This window comes from Cebus imitator, unplaced genomic scaffold (genome assembly GCF_001604975.1).
Source record: "Cebus imitator isolate Cc_AM_T3 unplaced genomic scaffold, Cebus_imitator-1.0 Scaffold42, whole genome shotgun sequence".
Classification (NCBI taxonomy): domain Eukaryota; kingdom Metazoa; phylum Chordata; class Mammalia; order Primates; family Cebidae; genus Cebus; species Cebus imitator.
Window position 1 is genome coordinate 41692 of NW_016107357.1, and position 20470 is coordinate 62161.

The window sequence follows — 20470 nt, forward strand, 5'->3', positions numbered from 1 at the left end:
GGCATTCCAGCCTGAGTGACAGAGCAAGACCCTATCTCACATACACACAAAAAAAACCGAACTTGTAAAATGTCATAACATGGATAGTTTGGGTCACTTTTGATGTCAGTTAGTACAACTTTCCTGTTAGAGTTGCTGAAAAGTAAAGAAAAGAGAATAATAAACATGTATAGTTAAAGGGAGAGTAGCACTTTGACTATTTGTGGACTCTTACTGTGGGTAATAAGAAAAATTCATCCATCATCGACAAGAAAGAGGGAAATGAACAGCAAAGGACCTTGCTGCAGCTTTCGCCTTCATTGCCCTGATTCCCTCAAAAGAGGCGATGCAACAGTCTATTAGATCTCAATATCAAAAATATTCCCTGATATTCCTCACACCTTTAATTCCTCCCCAAGTGTCCATATTGAGTTCAGTTCAACTCCCTTTCTCTTTTCTTTATCCACACTAGCACCATTGCCTTTTACACATCAAAACCACACTTTGTTTCTTGAACCTGGTGGTTACTTATTCACTGAACCTTGGTCTAACAAGGAGGTAGGCTGACTCACTCACATAAAAGAACACAGCCAAGGTTGATATTCTTGGGGGAAAAAAAGCATACAGATGAGCAAAGGTACATGGCTTTTCTCTACTGAAGTTTGTGATCCAAAATTATTTCAAATTCTCCTTCTAGTGGAAAAAGCTCTATCCTTTAAAACACATACACACTTTACTATGAGTCACTAGCACTTCCAAAGTAACAGTTCTATTTTGTGTTTAAATGGACTTGAATATTTCTCTTCCAAAGTAATTAGGTTACTTTCCAGTTTTCACAAACTTATTTTGATAGATATAAAGCTGGGTTATCCAGTTATTATACACACAAAATACAGTGCATCATCTCAGAAATTCTGAGTTCAGCTAAGTAATACAGGTGCCCCCTTTTAAAAAGAAAACTGAATAGTTAAAACAATGTTAAGAAATCACTTTTCTGCCTGTTAAAAAGTGCTTTTAAATGACTGTATTCTATTGAAAACTCCTTCTCGGATGCCCGGTATCTCCAGCTGCCACACAATTTATATCTCTTTCCTCTGCTCTTTGTTTTTCAGCCATTTTCCCTGAATGTCAAAGTCAATTTAGTGCATTTCACTTTGCTGAATAAATCAGAGGCGAAATCCTTGCTAAAAGTGAAAATTTGATTTGCTAAAAGGAGCTTAGGGCAACTATTAATCAATATATCCAGAGTGTCAAAGCCAAGGCCAGGATAGACATGCATTCATTTGGAGATTGGCTGAGGCAGATAAAGGGGGACGCAGGGGAAAAAGTGCAAGCGGCCCACTGAAGGGAAGTGGGATTAGGGTTGGAGGGAGGGTCAAAAAGGAGCAAAGGGGAAAACAAGACATTCTGTGCATCGTATTCTGCACTCCTCCCCCAACTTTTCTTTTAGAGGTGGAAAAAGCTATTTTAATCAAGCATTTAAGCATATATGAATTATACTAATTGTGCCAGCTTTTATCTAACAATTTTCTCACAAGACCCATAAGGCTTTCTCTTTTTAACTTATCAAATAGCTTAAGAATAACTAAAAAGTCAGAGGTAATAGATCCATTAACAAAAGCAAAGAGCGCCAGGAAAATAAAAGACATGACCTGGGCCAGGTCTATAGGCTGCCAAAATTTTGATAATCCTCAGGTAAGTTTCAGGAAATTTCAGGCTTCTAAAAGATTATAATACATAGTGAACTAAATGATTGAGCTCTTCCTGTCACTTTATCATTTAAACGAGCTTAGCAATTATCGTGAACTTGCCTTAAAATGATAACACATTTTAAGACATAGTACATATAGAAATTCTTAACACTCAGGAATTGTTTTCAAATGTATTTGGCAATCTTTCTCTGTGTAAGATGACTCAAAAGTTCCAATTTTAATCTTTACAAAATGCAGTTCAAATCAGGTCATCATCAGTTAAAACTTCCAATAGCACATCACTGCCTTTGGAATAAGATCTGTTTTCCTCAGCATGAAATTCAAGGTTTTCCAGGATGGGTCCTTGCAGATGTCTCCAGCCTCAAGTCACATCTTCTTTCCATGCTCCTCCTTCTCAGTTTCCATGTGACTCTGTAGGAGAGGACTTACCATGGTCCTCATCATTCAATTATAGTTGTCAAATGATCTCTCTGAATTACCCACCACACTGTGACGATCTTAAAAGCAGAACCTGTGCTGTATTCATGTGTGTATCCTTAGTGCACAGGGCCTGACCTAGAGCTCATTAAATGCTTATGCATAGAAGGAAGGAAAGGAAGGTGAGGAGGGAGGAAGAAACTAGGAAGAAACTAAGAAGTAACTGTTAAGTGGTAGAGCTAACATTTTTATATGGTTGAAAGTCTCACACAACTACTCACTTCTGTTCCAATTTACCTATAACTTTCAATCAGATTCAATGCTCAGTGATCTGAAGACAGAGAGAGAGAGCATCTAATCTTAGCAACCAATCATTTAAGGACTTTGCCAACTCTTCACATGAGCAGCTAGTGATTTACTTGTTTTGGTAAAATTTGTAATCAGGAATGTTTCGAATATACTCTTGTCCAAACACCTTGATTTTTATTGATTTAAAGATGGTCATACATTTCTTTTTAAAATTCACTCTCCTTCCCTTTAATCTTTCTGTTTTTTAATGTATAGATAAGATTTAATGATAGGGTAAATATGTTATATTTGCCTTGTTATAAAATGGATGTGGGTAATCTGGAAAAAATGACAATGAACAAGAGAAAAATAGACAAGGAATGGAAAGAAAGATATAAGGAAGCCACTGGTAACAAACCGAACCAAACCAAAACCAAAACACATTAAGTGAAATATACGATGTGTCTGCGTGTCATTTATCAATGGTGTATATCAAAGTTCCTGACTCTTGGGTTTGCTCATCCATAAAGTGGGACTAATAAGATTAAAACTTACCTACAGAATTGTGGATGTCACATAAAAGTTTGTAAGGGTCTTTTTGTAAACAATGAATAACTATGGAGATGTTTGTTATTTTTATATTTAAACCTTAACCCCATGAAAAAAATAAAGCTGAATAAATTCAGATCTGAAACTAATAAAGTTGTAAACCAAGAAGATTATCACAACTATATGCACAAACATGTATATGTATTTATGCAGATATATATCCATCATTCAGGGTAGGTGTCATGTCATGTACAACTTTTAAATTTCCTATAGTACAAAGTGTGGTGTTAGAGATATAGCAGATGGTCAAATGCTTAAATTGCATTCGGTGATTACAATGAAATGATTCTTTCACTTTGATCACAGGATACAAGAGCATGGCTATGTATTGATGGCAAATGTATTTTGGGGAGTCCTGGGAACAAGCAGAAGCAATGCTAGAATGGAGGTCACGTGAGCACAGGATATTCAGTATGACGACACAATTGTATATGAGGTCAGAAACAATGGCAAGAGTGGGGAGGATAGGCCTCTCTGAGAATTTTTCACAGCTTTAGCTTGTCTCTTGAACTAGCTCTCTGCCTAGGAAACCTAGCTACTTCTGTTAGTCTACTTTTTGTTTCCAGCAAGGGTAGCTGCAGAAAACGGAGTCCCTGAGTAATACTTCAGATTATTTTTTTCAAAACTTGTTTCTCAACTTACCAGTTCCTGTTTCTATGCCACAGTTGTGACTTCAGAAACTTAAACTGGTAAACTTTCAGTTATTTGAGGCTGGACCAAAGAGGCTGGACTAAATTGTTTAGAAGCTAAAGGTCCTGCCCATCTAGAATAAAATTACAACAATATCTACACAGTGATTCTCTTGGTTAAATAAGCTTTCCTCCCCTCTCTATTAAAATTGAAGTTTGTTTTGAATTTTTATAAGTTGCTTTTATGAACTTTTTAGATCGGTTGGTTTTAATTGCAATGACAATCTACGTGCAGTACCTTGAAAAAAAAAATGAACACTGACTGCTGCATATTTAGATCATGTTTTGGAATTTGAAAATTATTTATACATATAAATAATTTGCATGTGAATTTTTTTCTCATTTGATTTCTATCTTAACTGATAATGAGAGCAATTAAGTAACTTACAAAAAATTGATCAACTATAGCTCAGGTTTTCTGATTTTACTTTCAGAATCATTCGACCCTTATTAATCACAATTACAGGTATATAAGTGCCAGGTACATTAAAGATAACCTTTAACTATTTCATAATATTCTTTTTTTTTTTTTTTGAGATGGAGTCTCACTCTTGTCACCCAGGCTGGAGTGCAGTGGTGCGATCTTAGCTTGCTACAACCTCTACCTCCTGGTTTCAAGTGATTCTCCTGCCTCTTGAGTAGCTGGGATTATGGGTGCCTGCCACCATGCCCAGCTAATTTTTGTGCTTTTAGTAGACACAGGGTTTCACCATATTGGCCAGGTCTTGAACTCCTGACCTCAGGTGAACCGCCCACCTTGGTCTCCCAAAGTGCTGGGATTACAGGTGTGAGCTACTGCGCCCAGCCCATAATTAAATATTCTTACAATTTAAACAGTCTTATTAAGTGCCAAGGTTTTGGGTCTTATATTTAACTTTCTTCCACTTAACTAAAAGACTTAACTACCTCACAGCTCTAAAATCAGTAGGTTACATATGCAAAAGAAAAGTTAATCCTGAGAAAAGAGGCTGCAAGTATTTTACTTCATTCATAGCTAAGTAGAAATATTATAAGTCTATGTAAATTGAGTTATGGCATGGAGTAGAGGGTGGAAACTTAGAGTCAATTGAGAGTTTTGTGCTATGCATATTTTTAGTCAACTAATCAATAAATGTTTCTCAAGTGCCAATGATACAGATCCAAAACAGAGTATATTAGGTGTTACTATCACATGGTATAACTCACCCTTAGTGAACCATGTCCTGTTTCCTGCACATCAAACTTTAATCACACACATATACACATGGAAACAGTTTACATTACAAATAGAAACATAACCTTAAATTATTTCTGCCATATTTTATTGTGCTTTTCCATGTATCCTAATCACTTAATGGTGCTACCATTTTAAGACAACTATTTTACCCATCAATATCCAGTAATGAGTATTTTAAAAATGAAACCTCCATAATTTTGGTTGGTCGATAATATAATCTTAAAAATTGGTCTCTCTAAAATTTATTAGAACAATAAGTATATCTTCAAGCAGTATCTTTAACAGTAAATATTTACACATTCTTTTTCAAAGCTTATATCCTAAACATAGAAACAGTTTACCCATGTTCTTTACAGATTCCTGTAATTGCTGGAAAAGTCTAAATGCTTCTAAGAAAACTGTAAAAAGTTAAGCCAATAAGCGATTTTTGATATGTTCTCCTAACTAAATTTTTTATTTAAAAAATGTTTCAGGGCAAACAGTAAATATTAGTTTATGTGGTATAGATTTTTGCTTCTTATGTGAATACATATACTTAGACCATTTTGTTATATCATCTTCTTCATGTAATGTTTTTTAGAGCTTAATATCTCCTACCTCCAGTTAATATGAAGAAAAATTATAGTTTTCTTTTCTATTTGATACCATTACAATAGATATCACTTGAAAAATGTAATAGAGGCCCCCAGACTTAAGCAAAGTCCGCCTTTCTTCAATAGGTATTTAGTTTGTCATGTTAAAAATAAGCAGACCTGAAAATCTGCCATACTAAACAAGGACAATTTTTTTCTAAAATGCATTCATTCACTTAATTGTTAAAATACCAGTCTGTTCTTTTAAACTAAGTTGTCTGGCAAGATACATACATATATTTAAGCCACTTATATAGGTCAGCTAATATGGGTTATGCTTTTTAAAGCATCATCTGACTAAGCACATTCTGCATTTTGCTAACAAAGTTATAGTACATAATAATATTTTAATCAACCAAAAAGAACAATAACAGATCTGAATGTTGGGCTGATAATCGTCTTATCACACCCTGTGAAACCTAGCTCTAATATTTGACGGAGCCTCCATTACTTGGCAACCCATTCTAAAAAAGGCCAACAATGGAGAGAGAATGAAGTGGAGTGTGCAGTACCTCCGTATCTACATAAAAGAGATTAGAGGCGACAGCGTTCCATTTTACAGCTCAATCATATTGTGTTAGCATGCGCTTATCCGAGCGCGGACGAAATTGAAAGAGAAATAAAAAAGAGTCAGGCAGATAGGAACCAGAAAAGCGAGGCATGAGCAATTTCCAAGGATATAAAAGGATGCTAATGGCTGGGCCCTGTCATTCTTAAAAAGGGCTATTAGGGCACCATCATCTGTTCTTGTGCCCTTATGCTCCTCCAACTAAAGTCAAGCATTTTCTAAAGCCCTTGTGATCTTTTTTCTTCTTTAGATAAAGTATGGTCATGTTTCATAACAACACACTTTCCCATTTATATGATTTATTAATGTAAGTCAACTAATTCTATTTACTGATAAAACCCCTTCCATATGTATTTTCAATATTTTCTTTTGTTGTATTCGTCACATTTTTTTGTAGCAAAAAGAAAGTGTATAAAAGTATATTAGAAGCAGCACAGAAAAGCTACTCATTTTAGATGCTAAACTTAATTTTAAATATATATATATATATATGGGTATAATTATACAAACTGAGAAGAGCATAAAGATAACAGGGGCTTGAATTTTAGTGTATTAAAAAAATGACTTCACTTTAACATAAGCTTTACAAAAACAAAGAGTTTTAAAGTTAAGACCAAAACAGATGAAATTTCAGCTCTGATTTGGCTTTAATTCTGGCTATGACCCCAGTTATCAGGACTGGTTCATGTTATCAAGAACACGAATTCACTTTTATCGAGGCAGAAATGTGGCTTTAATCTTTACTTTCTCCATGCCTTTACCTCCCTGTCTCTCACTCCATATAGTTGCGTGGTCCTCTAATGACCAACCTCCTGATCCCCGGGTAAGGCAGCGGCGCGCTTTGATACCGGAATACCCTCTCCTTCTACCTCAAGCACTGTATGGCATAGGTATTGTTAAAATTCCTTTTTGAATTTCTGTTAACTCTTGTTTTGCTAATCCCTTTCCGAAAAGCCAAGATATTCCTCGCAATCATTTAAAACACCCTCAGGGTATCATGAAAATCAGAGCTGTGAATCATCACTCCACAGTGAACTCTTCTGACATTTGCTATAGAGAGAGAATAACGTCAGTCCCCACCAATTCTAAGCCTCAGCTTAAGACCGAACCCATAATCGTATAGTAATTGTTTCCACCACTGGAAATGGTGTTACTCATAGCTATTTAAAGTTGCTATCTTTACTAAAGTTACTAGAGCCCCTTTACTGTGACAAGTCCTTTTGTAAGCTGACATTTCTACTTGGATGCATAGTCGGACCTACAAATTTATCACTGACGTTCCTTACTAGAAAGTTCAAAAGAAATTGTTGACTTTTATCGATCTCTATCATGTTTTATCAAACTGATATCAAAATATTGGCTTTACAGATCAGGGAGAACTTGAGCAGAATTCTCTGAAATAATGGGTAGTGTGGAACCACAGTGACATAGCTTTTCATGCTGTTGTTAATAACAATACTATCAACATTATCATTTTGAAGTAGTTTATTTAAATGCCATCAACTAGAGACTAAAATATCTTGATTCTCCTCCAGGAAGCCATGCTGAAGGTACTGGGTACATCTGTGAACTTGCGCTAGTGTTTTTACCTCTCTCTGCCTCAAATCTTTCTGTCTTTGAATTGAAAAAACTAATACCTGATTCCTGGGTTAGAACAATGGCTTTCAATTTGGGGGAGGAGGGTCAGGCTGGTGCGCTTTCACCTCCTGCGGGACATTTGGCAGTGTATGAAGACATTTTTGTTTCTCACAATTCAGGGGTGCTACTGGCATCTAGTGGGTAGAGGCCATGGGTGCCGCTAAACCTCCTATAGTGAGCAGGTGAGCCCCTCATGACAAAGAATTATCTTGTCCCAAATATCAATAGTGCCAAGGCTGAGAAACCCTGGGTGAGAATAATGATATTTAATATGTATATAATAATATATTAATATAAATGATGTATATCAATTATCTAAAAAAGTATGGACACTTCAACAAATGTTAGTCTTGTTTCTTTGGTCTCTCAAACCCTTCACTAACATTTTCCTTACAAATACTTTTTCATATACTGTTGAACTACATTCTGGCTGTTCCCACTGCCGTAGTCAACAATTGTTTTACATCTTGTAATAAATCCTTTCTTTTTATTTTTCTAAAAGTCATATAGATGTGATTATAATCCAACTGCAATATCAAATATCCACATGATCAAATTCTTATTCTTCCTTTAGATGTAGTAATCCTTGGGCAGGTGTCTTCTAAAGAACATACAAGCTCACCTATTTAAGTAGTTTTGACTTAATTTGGGGGGTTTTATTAGCAAACAGTGTAAGACAAAGTAGCTGGTATAATACAGAGTGATGTTTAAATTAGTTTACAATTTGCTTGGCCTCATCTAGAACTGCAACGAACAAAGCCATTCAGAAATGTCAGCTGTGTTCCTAACCACTGTAACAAATTGTCGCCTGAACGCTGCACACCTAATGACTTCAAATTAGCTTCACTGCGGTATCGCCTGACAGTTCGTTACGACTGTTAGCAACATAGCTGGCGTATCATGACCAATAAATTGGTTTCAGTGTGGGCTGGGAAAGGGACTTCCATCAATTTGATTAAAGAAATTACTGTAGCATTCAAAGCATAAAGACAAACTAGTTTAAGGAGACAGAAATAAGTTAACTGTACCAGAAAAACATTGCTCATCATTCGAAAATTTGTTTATAAACTATTTGAAAATTAAAGACCAAAGAAAAAATAATTCAAGTAGAATACTTAAATTCTCAGAACTTACAAGCATGTATGTATTGATTCATATTACAAGATGAGTCAAGAAGAAGAAGAAGAGAAATATTTTTAAATGCTAACTTTACCACATAGGAAAAGTTACCATGTGCATTTGATATTTATTTTCACAATTTATCTGTACAGTTAAGATAAATATCTAATAGTAAACCAAAGCAAAGCTTGTGACTATGACTAGCAATTGAATATAACTAGGCACTATGAGCAAAACTCATGATTCCTTGTTGAGAAAATAGTACATTAGACTGCCTCTGACAAAAACACTTTTTAAAGTGAAAAGGAAAAGGAGAAGTATTTGCTAGGAAAAAGGTAAGAATTTTAACAAAGGATAAATCATTTTTAAAATTTATAATCTCGTTAGCTTACACTGGCAGTAGTACCTGTACATATGAAAAACTAACACGAACTCAAGGTGGTACCAATATAACTAATATAAAGTTTAAGGATTCTATTAGGATACGCAAAACTCTAAATTATGATTAAAAATAAACATAAAGAATTTTTGTTAAGTCCAAATGAGAAAAATTCGAATTTGCCCAAATCTATATACATAACCTAGGGAATTAATTGCAAACTTTTCTTTTTCTTTTTAGAAAACGTACCTGGAATATGCTTTGCCCATCCAATGATAACCACCAACTCGCGGTCCGCCAAGTCACACAGTGTAGTGAGGGCTTTAATGTCACTGTCGGGGACAGTCGGGTCAGGCATGGCATAGATCTTCTCCGGTTCAGCCACCAACAAATGTGAGACAATCTTGTTATCTGTAAGATCAGAACAGAGCACTACAAGATCACTAGCAGTATCATCCCTCTTTTATAAACCCTAGAGTATTTTGTGCTTTGAAAAACAATCCAAATAGCCTACAATAAACCTTAAATATTCCAATTATGGCTTAGATGTATATATTAAACAGTGTTCAGGAAAACTCATAGCCAGACATAAGCCATTGCAGTCATGATAGAATGTAGTCGTTTTTTTCTTCTTTGCTCTACCTGCTTTTGCTGGAATGAAGCATCTGTCCTGTAGTGAAAATTTTTATAGCAAACAGATAAGAGAAGTTAGATGCTTTCTGAGTTTGTGCTTTGATTCTTAAGTGGGATTTGGGAAGTAGATTAAATGGTATACAACAGCTTACAATAAAACCCCCAGTACACCATTGAAATATAGACCATAATGCAGGAGGCAAAGAACTACTAATGCCCATAGTCATAATGGGCATGAAAGTCATTAATTGTCTTAATTCCTTTAAAGAAGAGCAAAGGTCAGAGCCCTTCTGCCTTGGTGAATTACTGACTGTATAACTCTATCTCCGTGGGATGCATTAAATAGGAATTTCTTCTTTCTCTCGCTCCCCACATATCCAGCCAACCTTCCAAATACAGCTAATATGTTTCCATAAAAATACTCCTACTTAAATGTTACAGTCATTTTCTCTTCTGTGTGTCAAATTCTTTAATGCTCTATTTTCATCTGTTGTCCTTAGTTCATTCTCTGTTCAGATTTATCTGTCTGAAATTTGTGATATATGCTTTAAAAATCCTTCACAAAATAAACACTAGAGACAAATGGAGAGCATCACATCAAATGTGTTTTATTGCTCAGGGGCATGTGAGAGTTTATGGAAGAGGCTGTAAAGCCTTGCTAACAGAATGATTTTTCTTGTTGGCCCTATTTTCAATTTCTATATGTAGCTTAAGATTTTATATTTTATTCTAAGTGAGGAGATACAAATGGGTAAGAATAAACCCATATATTTAAATGTTCTATGTACTATTACTGTAGAAACCAGGACTTTAAATGAGATTCTTGTGAACACAGCCAATGTTCCCAATGTGTTTACCAGACTCTTTGCCTTTTGCTGTAAGTTTTTAACCCAATATAAAAGACTTCACATAACTTGGAATTAGACATAGCATTCTTTTTATCTCCTTTCATGAAAGAATGAGACTTGTCCAAGCTATCGTTAGCACTTCTTCTAACATTTAAAAAATTTCTAAATATGGCTCCCATATTAATTATACTTATTTCAAATAGACAACAGATAATAGTCTATCATCATCAAATGGAATAGGCAGATTTGGGAGGAAATATTCCCCAATACTGTTTTCTAGAAAATAATTAAAAATTAAATAGAGATTAATTTTCAATTTGCAGGATCGACAGAAAATGGCTTTCTTTTAAATATGCTACAGAAACAACACCCTGTATTTTTAGTTATGCTTGGAAAAGTTTCAACTTTCATTGCTCTGACAATGCAACAAAACATGTCAGCAACCACTAGATTCTCAGGATTAGAAGCAAATACAATAGTAAAGAGCAGGAAAACATATCCAAAGGTAATCATGATTCCAGTTTTTTTTAGTACAGGGAACATAGCACTGGCTTTATCCAAGTCAATGGATACTTGACATGAGGGGTCAGAGAAATCTGGCTGAAGTTTAGAAATTCCCATCATTCAGAAAAGGAATAGCCGGCAGCACTGTTTCTAGGTAAATCTTATTTAATGTTTCCCTAATTAGAATCAATAGAACCCAATTTTCATTCCTGGGCCTTTGTAGTACACAATCAGTCAGGGTCCAGAAACCTCCCCAGCCACTTTCTCAGAAAAGCCCAAGCATAGTCTCTTGACACTTATCTGACAGGATCTGAAAATTAAGTTTTATAAATGTTTGTTACAAAAACACACTAATTGGATGGACTAAGGAAAATTAACACAGAGGCCTTTAGATAATGAGTAATGATTTATTAGGAGTCCTCTTTATCTCAGACAAATGGAGCTCACTGAAATTGCTGTAATCTTCTTAGAGGTACTTGACAAGCCACTTCCCAATTTCTCAGGTTTACGAAGAAAACTATAGACGTTTCTCTATCCTTTCAAGTTACAAATGGGGTGGCGCTCATTTTTCTTTCAGTAAAGGAAATTATCAATGGTTTCAGTCAACATTTGTATAAAATAAATGAGAAACGGGCAGTCTGTATTTTAGTGAATTCAGGAAAACTAAACCTCTAATGAAATTAAGCATTAGTGTTTATTGCATTTTATTGTATTATCAGAGAGTTTTTTTATTATAATGTGCAAAATCTGCTTAATGCAGTCCTCGATTGTATTTGCAGAATGCCAAACGGCTTATGCAGGCTGAGGAGAAGATGCCAGATTGGACAATTGAAGGTATAATCAACATAATGTTTTTTGGAAAGGCAAAAGGAAACTATGCCATATGTTCACTTAAGCTTTAATTTTATGTAAAACTGGTTGTTTTTCCTTTGACATAGCTAAAATGTCCTTTCATTTACAGTTCAGGGTCTGTTTTATTTATTTAACAGATCCCCATATGCTCACATATGTATGATGCACAGCAGTGACCCCTCCTGGAGAATCTGAATTAGAAGTAGACACCTCTTCTTTGGAGGCAGATCAAAAATTACCCATGTCTTTCCTAGAACTGCTACAGATGCATTTTCCTCTGGTGAGTGCCGGTTGTATCTTCTTAGACAAAGACAGCTAAATGTGAGAACTGTTTTCACCAAAGCACTCCTCCATGCTCAGTAGGAACCCTATTCATAAACATCCTAAAACGCTAGTTCTATTGCACTGCAACTATTAACTGATTTTCAGAAAATGGAATACTGTTATTGCCTCAATCTATAGTCCAACTCTTTTTAGTTAATGACAAAAAGAATGGGGCTTGCATTTTAGCAATGTACCAGTCATCCTTTCAACTTGCAACTTGGCCACATAAAACCATGAGCTCTTTAAAAACAATTCATATCACCCATAAGGGCATCTCAGATAGAACCAGCAACCTATGCTTGTTATTAGTAGTGCCCATTCTTGTTTTAATCTATTGCTAGCTATTGTGTTAACCTTCTGTAGCTTCAAATTAATGAGGCCCCTAATGTATTTTCATTGGGAGGTTGAGCAGTCAAACTCATTTAGTTAGTGAAAACTACAAAAATCACTTTCTTGTGAAATCTGAAACTAACAGCTCCAATGAACTAATGATCACAATATGATCCATTTTATGTACCTCTGCAAATAAAGATAACCAGTAAACGTAAAATTCACACTGTATAAGCTATGCATTAATACGCTTATGCTTCCACAAAATGACTAGGTAAAAAGAAGGCTGGAGAGAGAAAACCACCGATATCTTTAAAAGAAAAAACAAGATAATTAGCTGAGTTTCTGTTGCTCCTCACAGACAATCCTTGGGAGTAGAGCCACTGTTCTCCAACAAAGAGAAGTCTCCTTGGAGTCAGTAGGGATGGGCATGCCAAAGCTGATGTACGTAGGGCCAACTGGGAGGATTTCACGTTCTGGGAAGCCAGACACATCTGCTGTACTTACATGGCTTTTTGGCTGGCTGAACCAGCTGAGGGTTCAGGTATGGGCTGTTCTCCGCATCTATTCTGCGCTTGTACTTCTGCCGACCTCCACGTACTCTGTCAAGACGCACCCCTGTGAGCAAAAAGAGACACCAGCTTACTATTAAGGCAGCTATCTTTGAGACGAATCAAATACATAGATAGTATCCCCCAAGGGCACGTAGGTGACAAACAGTAGAATGCAGAATAGACCAGGGGTACTAATGTCAATAAGTGGTGGCTAAATCAAAATTGCCAGAAGCTGAAAACCAAATCTGCTAGCAGATGACAGACCCAAAAGACATTTTGGGCAAAGCCATCGAGGTCACTATTTGCACATCAAAGAAAAGGCTGATTTTCGTGTGGATTAAGAAGCCACTATGTGGTGGTAGTATAGTTTCTTAAAGACACTGGTATTTTGTATCCTCTTCATCAGTCAGCCCTGAAAGCTCAATGTGTAGGATCAAGTAGATCGAGAGCTATCCAACTCTCCTCCAGTCTTCCAGAGGCCTCAGTATGGACCTGTGGAACTGAGCTGAATAAAGAGCACCCCAGCACTTTGGGAGGCCGAGGTGGGCAGATCACAAAGGAGTTCAAGACCAGCCTGGCCAACATAGTGAAACCCCATCTCTACTAACACATACAAAAAAATTAGCCGGGCATGGTGGTGTGTGCCTGTAGTCCCTGATACTTGGGAGGCTGAGGCAGGAGAATCACCTGAACCCAGGAGGTAGAGGTTGCAGTGAGCTGAGATCGCACCACTGCACTCCAGCCTGCATGACAGAGTGAGACTTAATCTCAAAAAAANAAAAAAAAAAAAAAAAAAAAAAAAAAAAAAAAAAAAAGAACAACAACATGGAGGGAGGCTGGAATTATACTACAAGATTCACTCCCGCGAGATACAAGAATTGTTCCATATCAAAAGGTCAATATGTCTCTGAAGGGGAATGTTATTTACATATTGGCACAAATTTGTATTTATTCTCATATGTAAGAAAACTGAGAACAGGTATAGGCTGAATACAGAACAGAAAGAGGAGCTTCCCAGCTGGGCTCATTAGCTCACACCTTTAATCCCAGCACTTTAGGAAGCCGAGGTGGGCAGATCACCTGAGGTCACCAGTTCAAGACCAGCCTGACCAACATGGGAAAATCCCATCTCTACTAAAACTACAAAACTGGCCTAGCGTGGTGGCGCATGCCTGTAATCCCAGCTACTAGGGAGGCTGAGGCAGGAGAATCACTTGAACACGGGAGGCACAGGTTGTGGTAAGTCAAGATCGTGCCATTGCACTCCAGCCTGGGCAACGAGTGCAAAACTCCATCTCAAAAAAAATAAAGAGGAGCTTCCCAAAGAGTTCCAAAGGCCTGGATGTTGAAGGAAGGGCACATTAATAGGAGAGAACTAAAGGGTGAAACTGGAAAGTAGGCCAAAGTAGTCTGTCAGGAATAAAACTTTTTCCCAAAAAGTGATGAGTTGGGTCAAGATTCAAAGGGGATTTTTCTGGCAGTGGATTTAAAAGATTACGGAAAAAACCAAGGGAATGAATGGGATTAAAAATATAGGAAAATTTCATTAATATCAGGAAGTGATAGGGAAGAGCTTGTTAATAATCTAGTTTCCAGCCTGTAATTATACAGTTTAGCACAGGACCACATAAATCCCTACCAAATATAAGGATGATTACTTGGGAGCAGAAGTGAGGAGACACTCTTTTTATGGTATTAGGTTGTACCTTAATTGATATAACAATGTAAAATTATCCATTTATAAGTCCAACCATGTAATTCATGTACATATTTTGGTATTTCTCAAACTGTTTAGGAAAGAGATTTGGTTTAACAGCATCATCAGTATTACTATTTTTACTTAAGTCCTCTCAGAGCCATTAATATGCAATGGGCTCTGTGAAACTCTAAGAGGAAGATACATAGCACATGCAATGTTTTGCAAACCAGTTGAACCAGAGCTGGGGTTTTTTGGAATACTTATTAATGTCATGCAGAATGTGTGAGCTGTGGGTTATTTGAGTTATATGAAACAATTTGGGAAAGGCAGATATATTTCTGTGTGAATACTTATAGTAAGTATATTACTTAAATATTAAAGATTATTAGGAAAACAATTTTTCATATTATCTTAATTAAACTACTTTAAGAGCTGATTATCTTTTAGTGGAACACACAAATATTTGGTTCTAGATAAAGTCTGAATTGTCATATTGAAACATCAGAATACAGCATAAATAAAATCAGGAGACAACGTTGAGAAAAGTTAAATAGGTTAAACAAACAAATATCAAAAACCAAAAGTTAGGTATGGTTATTAACTATTCACTGAAAATTGCCATGCATGTTGGTCACAAAGAAGTTATATTTCTTTTACTGCTGCCTTTAAAGCACTTCATGCCTCCAGCAGGTGTGTTCCTTTGTTCATCGAATTCCTAATGTTCTATTTTTATTGCATCTATATTTAATAAAGTTTAACGCCACCTTCTTCTCTCCACTTTTATCATGATTTATCTTTTTTTCATCTTTCTCTTCAAAACTTTCTTCAGAATATTTTTCCAGTTGAGGGTGACCACATTTTATCTGGTCATCTAAGACATGTTCAAACCTGTTTCATTACATGAGTTTTGCAAATTCAAAATCTTACTAAAACATTAAAAGCATATGACACTAATTATATCCTCACATATTTGTCATCCAATTCCAACCCAATGAGAACATTTAATCTGATATTATTAGAAGTGTAAAGAGAAGGCAGGGAGAGAGAAACCGACAGCAAAAGCTAAAGAGAGAGGAAACATTTTTGGACATCTCTACGATTGTCAGAGCCAAGAAAGCTGGCAGAATAAATCTTGATTGGGTTTGTAGACTCCCTAAATTTGCCTTTCATGCTTGTCAAAAAATGTATTCGCCATTAGCAATATGTCCTCATATATTGAACAAAACACTACATATTGTCTAACCTAGAAGTCAGAGCTGGTGAGTTTCTGACAATAGAGTTTTGTCCATTATGAAGGCCTGTGGAAGAAGATCATGGCTGAGTGACTTGATTCAAGGACTTGGTGGAAAACAATTCAAACATTCAGTTATATCACATTAAAGCCATCAAGTGGTTTAGCCAACTGGGCTAAGTCTACAGAGAAAGAGCAACAGTGAAAACTAGCTATGATACATCGCGAAGAAAAAATGCACATCATTCATTGACAGGGTTTTTATTATGTGTTATGGGTTTTTTTTTTTTTTTTTTATTTGTAGAGACTCATTCTTTAAATATTATCAAATGCATTGTGTTGCTATGCACTCCTATCACAACTTCCGACGGTGACTACAGAAAAATTCATATTACCTATTCCATGCCTCACAATTCTAAGAGGGTGCTCTCTTATGTTTCTACCCCACATCCCTTCCTGTGTGTGTGTAGATCAATAACTATCTATCCATACGCTCATATATACATCTCAACCTTCCCATCCATCCATTCATTCATCCTGACTATTCACCTATCTAGTGAAAAACTTTTCACATAAGTCATGATTTTACACTTTATTTCCTAAAATAAAGATTAATTGGACAATGCATTCTTTTATGATTTGTAATTTTATTTATATGATAGTAGAAAAAGATTAGCTATTGAGACTCATAAAAACAGATTACATAATTATATAGTAAGAGTTGACACAGACTCCATATGCAGTAATATTCTCCTCAAGTTTAGGTAATAATTAATGGTAAAAATTTCTAGAGCCAATATATTTTAAAGGATCATAATAACTGATACTTGTGAATTTTTCATTCCCTGTAAAAAGCAGACAAATATTTTCAATTTCAAATATTTCAAATAAAGTAGAAAACATTTCTACTGCTTTTAACTCATTTTCAAAATCTGGAAAAATCTGTCTTTTATGCATTGTGTAGTGGGATGATGATTTTATTATTGGTAATTTTTGGTTTATCTGACTTCGTCATACTTGGTGAACTGTTTGAACCAAAATCCTAGTAACATACAGATGCCACTACTTCGACATCATAATGAAAGTAATCATCAATTTATTCAGTTACATTGAGGGAAAAAAACTACCAGTAAAACCAGTTTTTCCCCTCAGGCAATCATATAAACACCTACACACAAGAGATATAGGTCTAAAAGTTAGAACAGTCCAAAATGTGTCTTCAAACATGTGATAAAGCCTCTTTATTTCTGCAACATTAAAAATAGGTTTATTTATGTAAATCATCATAACATATGCACTTAAATTCAATAATGTTATTTTAAATGGTCTTATAAAACAATACTGTACAGATATCCTTAAGATATTTGTATAGTTTCAACATAATTCTCTTTTTAATGTTTTTCCAGAAAAAAAATTTAAAAACAATTAAAAACACCAATACAATTAAAGCACCATGTCATAAATGAGGCAGGATTTCAGAAAATTAAACATTGGATTATGAAAAAGCACCTCTCATAATTTTTAGAAAAGTCAATGGAAAACAAACTCTGCATAATTGGGATACTACATTTCTTCTCATTAAAAAGCAAATTTTATTGTGATAAAAGGTAGACTGCAAGGGACAGAAGTATTTAACTAAAAAGTAATGCTATTAAGTTTAAAATATTCTAAGTCAAAAGCATTGAATGACAATTCTATCTCTATCACCATTTCCTGGACATAGACTTAAGCCATGATTTCTCATTAGGAGGAATACATGCAAATAATGTTTTGAGTTAAAAATAAATACAAATCTAATAAAAAATGAAGAGAGGCCAGGAAAAGAGAAATATAATACAAATTACCAAATAAGATTATTTTTATGTAATTGTTTGTAACTACAACTAATTTATAGTAATTTTGTTATATGCTCTGGACTAAAAGTTTTAGCCTTGTATATATCAAAATGAAGCATAGCTAATAATCAATGTTTAAATCCCTATGAGCTTGGTCTATTATCTGTAATCACAATTTTGTGAAGATTAAAGTTTTCCTTATTAATGTTTTCAACTGTAATTACATAATACTCTATCTTAAGTACTTTATCTTAAATATTATGCAAAGAATGTGTCAAAGGAAATAAAGCATAGTTTGCAAGTCAGAATGGTTCAGTTCTTTAGCTCTTTCCATAACTATTTCTATAAACATTGATGAGTCTCTTATTTGCTTTTCCAAATATAAGATGGATATAAAGAACATATTTTCCATGATGTTTTGCTATAATGATCCAATAACATTATATTATGGTTATTATACAAATGTACTTAAAATATTTTCTAAATCTTAAAATGCCAAGATCATTTATTGAACATCTATCTGCATATAGTGTTACAATCTATCCCATCACAATTCTGTAGGTAAACAGATTTGAGATGTGATGGAATGGTAAAATAACTTAAAGGATAAAAGCCAAATAATAATATTGTTTGATGTCTAAGTGATTTATAGAAATATCTAGTATCTAGATATTTATAGAAATATCTAGATATTAGAAATATCTAATATCTAGAAATATTTTATTTCCTGCCCATTCCTATCACTAATAATATCATTTAGATTGTGATTATTTAGAAGAGATACAGAAACAAATCAAAATTCTATTTTTTAAAAAAGATGCTTTTCCTGAGTTTAGCTGTAAGTACACAATGCAAAGTTAGAGAATTTATAATTATCCAATTAAACTAATACATTTAAAATATTCGAACTAACCATTTTAGCAGAAACAAACAATATTTATGATCACAACCTGGGAAATCCAGATTTGTCATAAACAAACAATAATATAATCCAAATATTTCCACGAAAGTTGGCAAAGCCTGTCTCTATATACCTTCTCAATCTTAAACACAAACAATTTCTGTTTGGACTCCACTTGAAAACCACTTTTGAAGAAGTTTAAAAATAAGATTTCTCCCAGGAAATAAAATACCCACAATGTTCAATGTTTGACAGGATTGGAAGTTAATTAAGGCAATTAGATTTTCTATTCACGTGTAGATTGCCATTATCTTTTTCTTAAATAAAAGATTTTAATAGTTGGCATTACCTACCTAACAATGTTTCACATTGCTTCTTCTTTCAAATACTGCATTTGCCTACATTGCCACGAGGGAATTGCAAATCTTACACATTGTCAGAATTTACAAAATTGAGAAAGCAAGAGTAGGGCAAGGAGGCAAAAAAAATATGCTTCAAGACAAATAAACACCAATAGAAGTAAAAGAGTTCAGCCCAAGGTCTTCTTAGGTCAGCTAATTTTGAGTCTACATTTTATGCCCAAATGCAAATTTTTATAATATTCTGTAGTCCAAAGTCAAAACTGTTTTTCACATCTTTAATAGCACAAAGTCAGAGGCATTTCATAGGATAATAAAAAATCTCCCCTTCAGAGAATTACACAAGGATGCTCTAGCCTACTTTCCTAATTTACAGATAATACATTTATTATGTTCCTAAACACAAATTTGCAGAAAAGCATTAATTATATAGACCCCTGGAATACTTAAGAAAGATGCAAATATTCACATTAAAGTATTAATGATTTTGAAAAGATAGTTAATGAATACTACAATAAGCAAACTGTTGTGTTACATAAATGTCATCAAAGATAGACTGTAATTGAGTATTTATTGGGAGCAGACTGGAAAGGCAGGACTTCTGAAACAATAAGGTAAAGAGGATGGGAACTTCTTCCTGCACTATACGTCTTCCTCATACAGTAATTACCTTTGCTGCCTAAGGCCACCTCCCTCCTTCCCTTGGGAAAGAGAAATATCCAACAGCACCCTTGAATTCTCCTGAGATTTCTATGAGGGAACCATCATAAACAGAGCATAGAGAAAAATCCCTTTGAGGAGCAGCAGGAAAATAAGCAAAGGCAGATTAGCAGTATCAGCCACAGCAGTGAGAATTTTAGTGCCAGCCCCTGATGGGGTTCTCCTTTGGGACAATATCCTGAGAGAGGGTACCCATTTAACCTAGAGTAGCTGTGCATATTTACAGGCTTCTCAGCAAGAGGAGTAGGGAAAATTATTTGTATATTAACATGTATACTCCAAGGAGAATCTAAGCATATTAAATTCGTGAGGATCATATAAGATAATTAAAGAAACCAACCGCTAGATATTTTATCTAACTATATTGCCTCTTCTCAAAATAGATTACGATACTGTTAAATATAGTTCATGATTTAGCCTTTTTCTTTCTATTG

General features: G+C 34.9%; 1 protein-coding gene across 12 annotated transcripts in view; it reads right to left on the reverse strand.

Moving 5' to 3' along the window:
• The window catches only part of ESRRG (estrogen related receptor gamma), a 580561-nt gene that overhangs the window by 37786 nt on the left and 522305 nt on the right, over window positions 1-20470 (reverse strand). For all 12 annotated transcript variants that reach the window (XM_037737703.1, XM_037737699.1, XM_017526299.2 and 9 more), the window contains 2 exons: window positions 13245-13355; window positions 9496-9657 (listed from right to left, as the gene is read on the reverse strand). In XM_037737703.1, the coding sequence (XP_037593631.1) occupies window positions 9496-9657; window positions 13245-13355 (273 nt within the window). The remainder of the gene's footprint in view (window positions 1-9495; window positions 9658-13244; window positions 13356-20470) is intronic.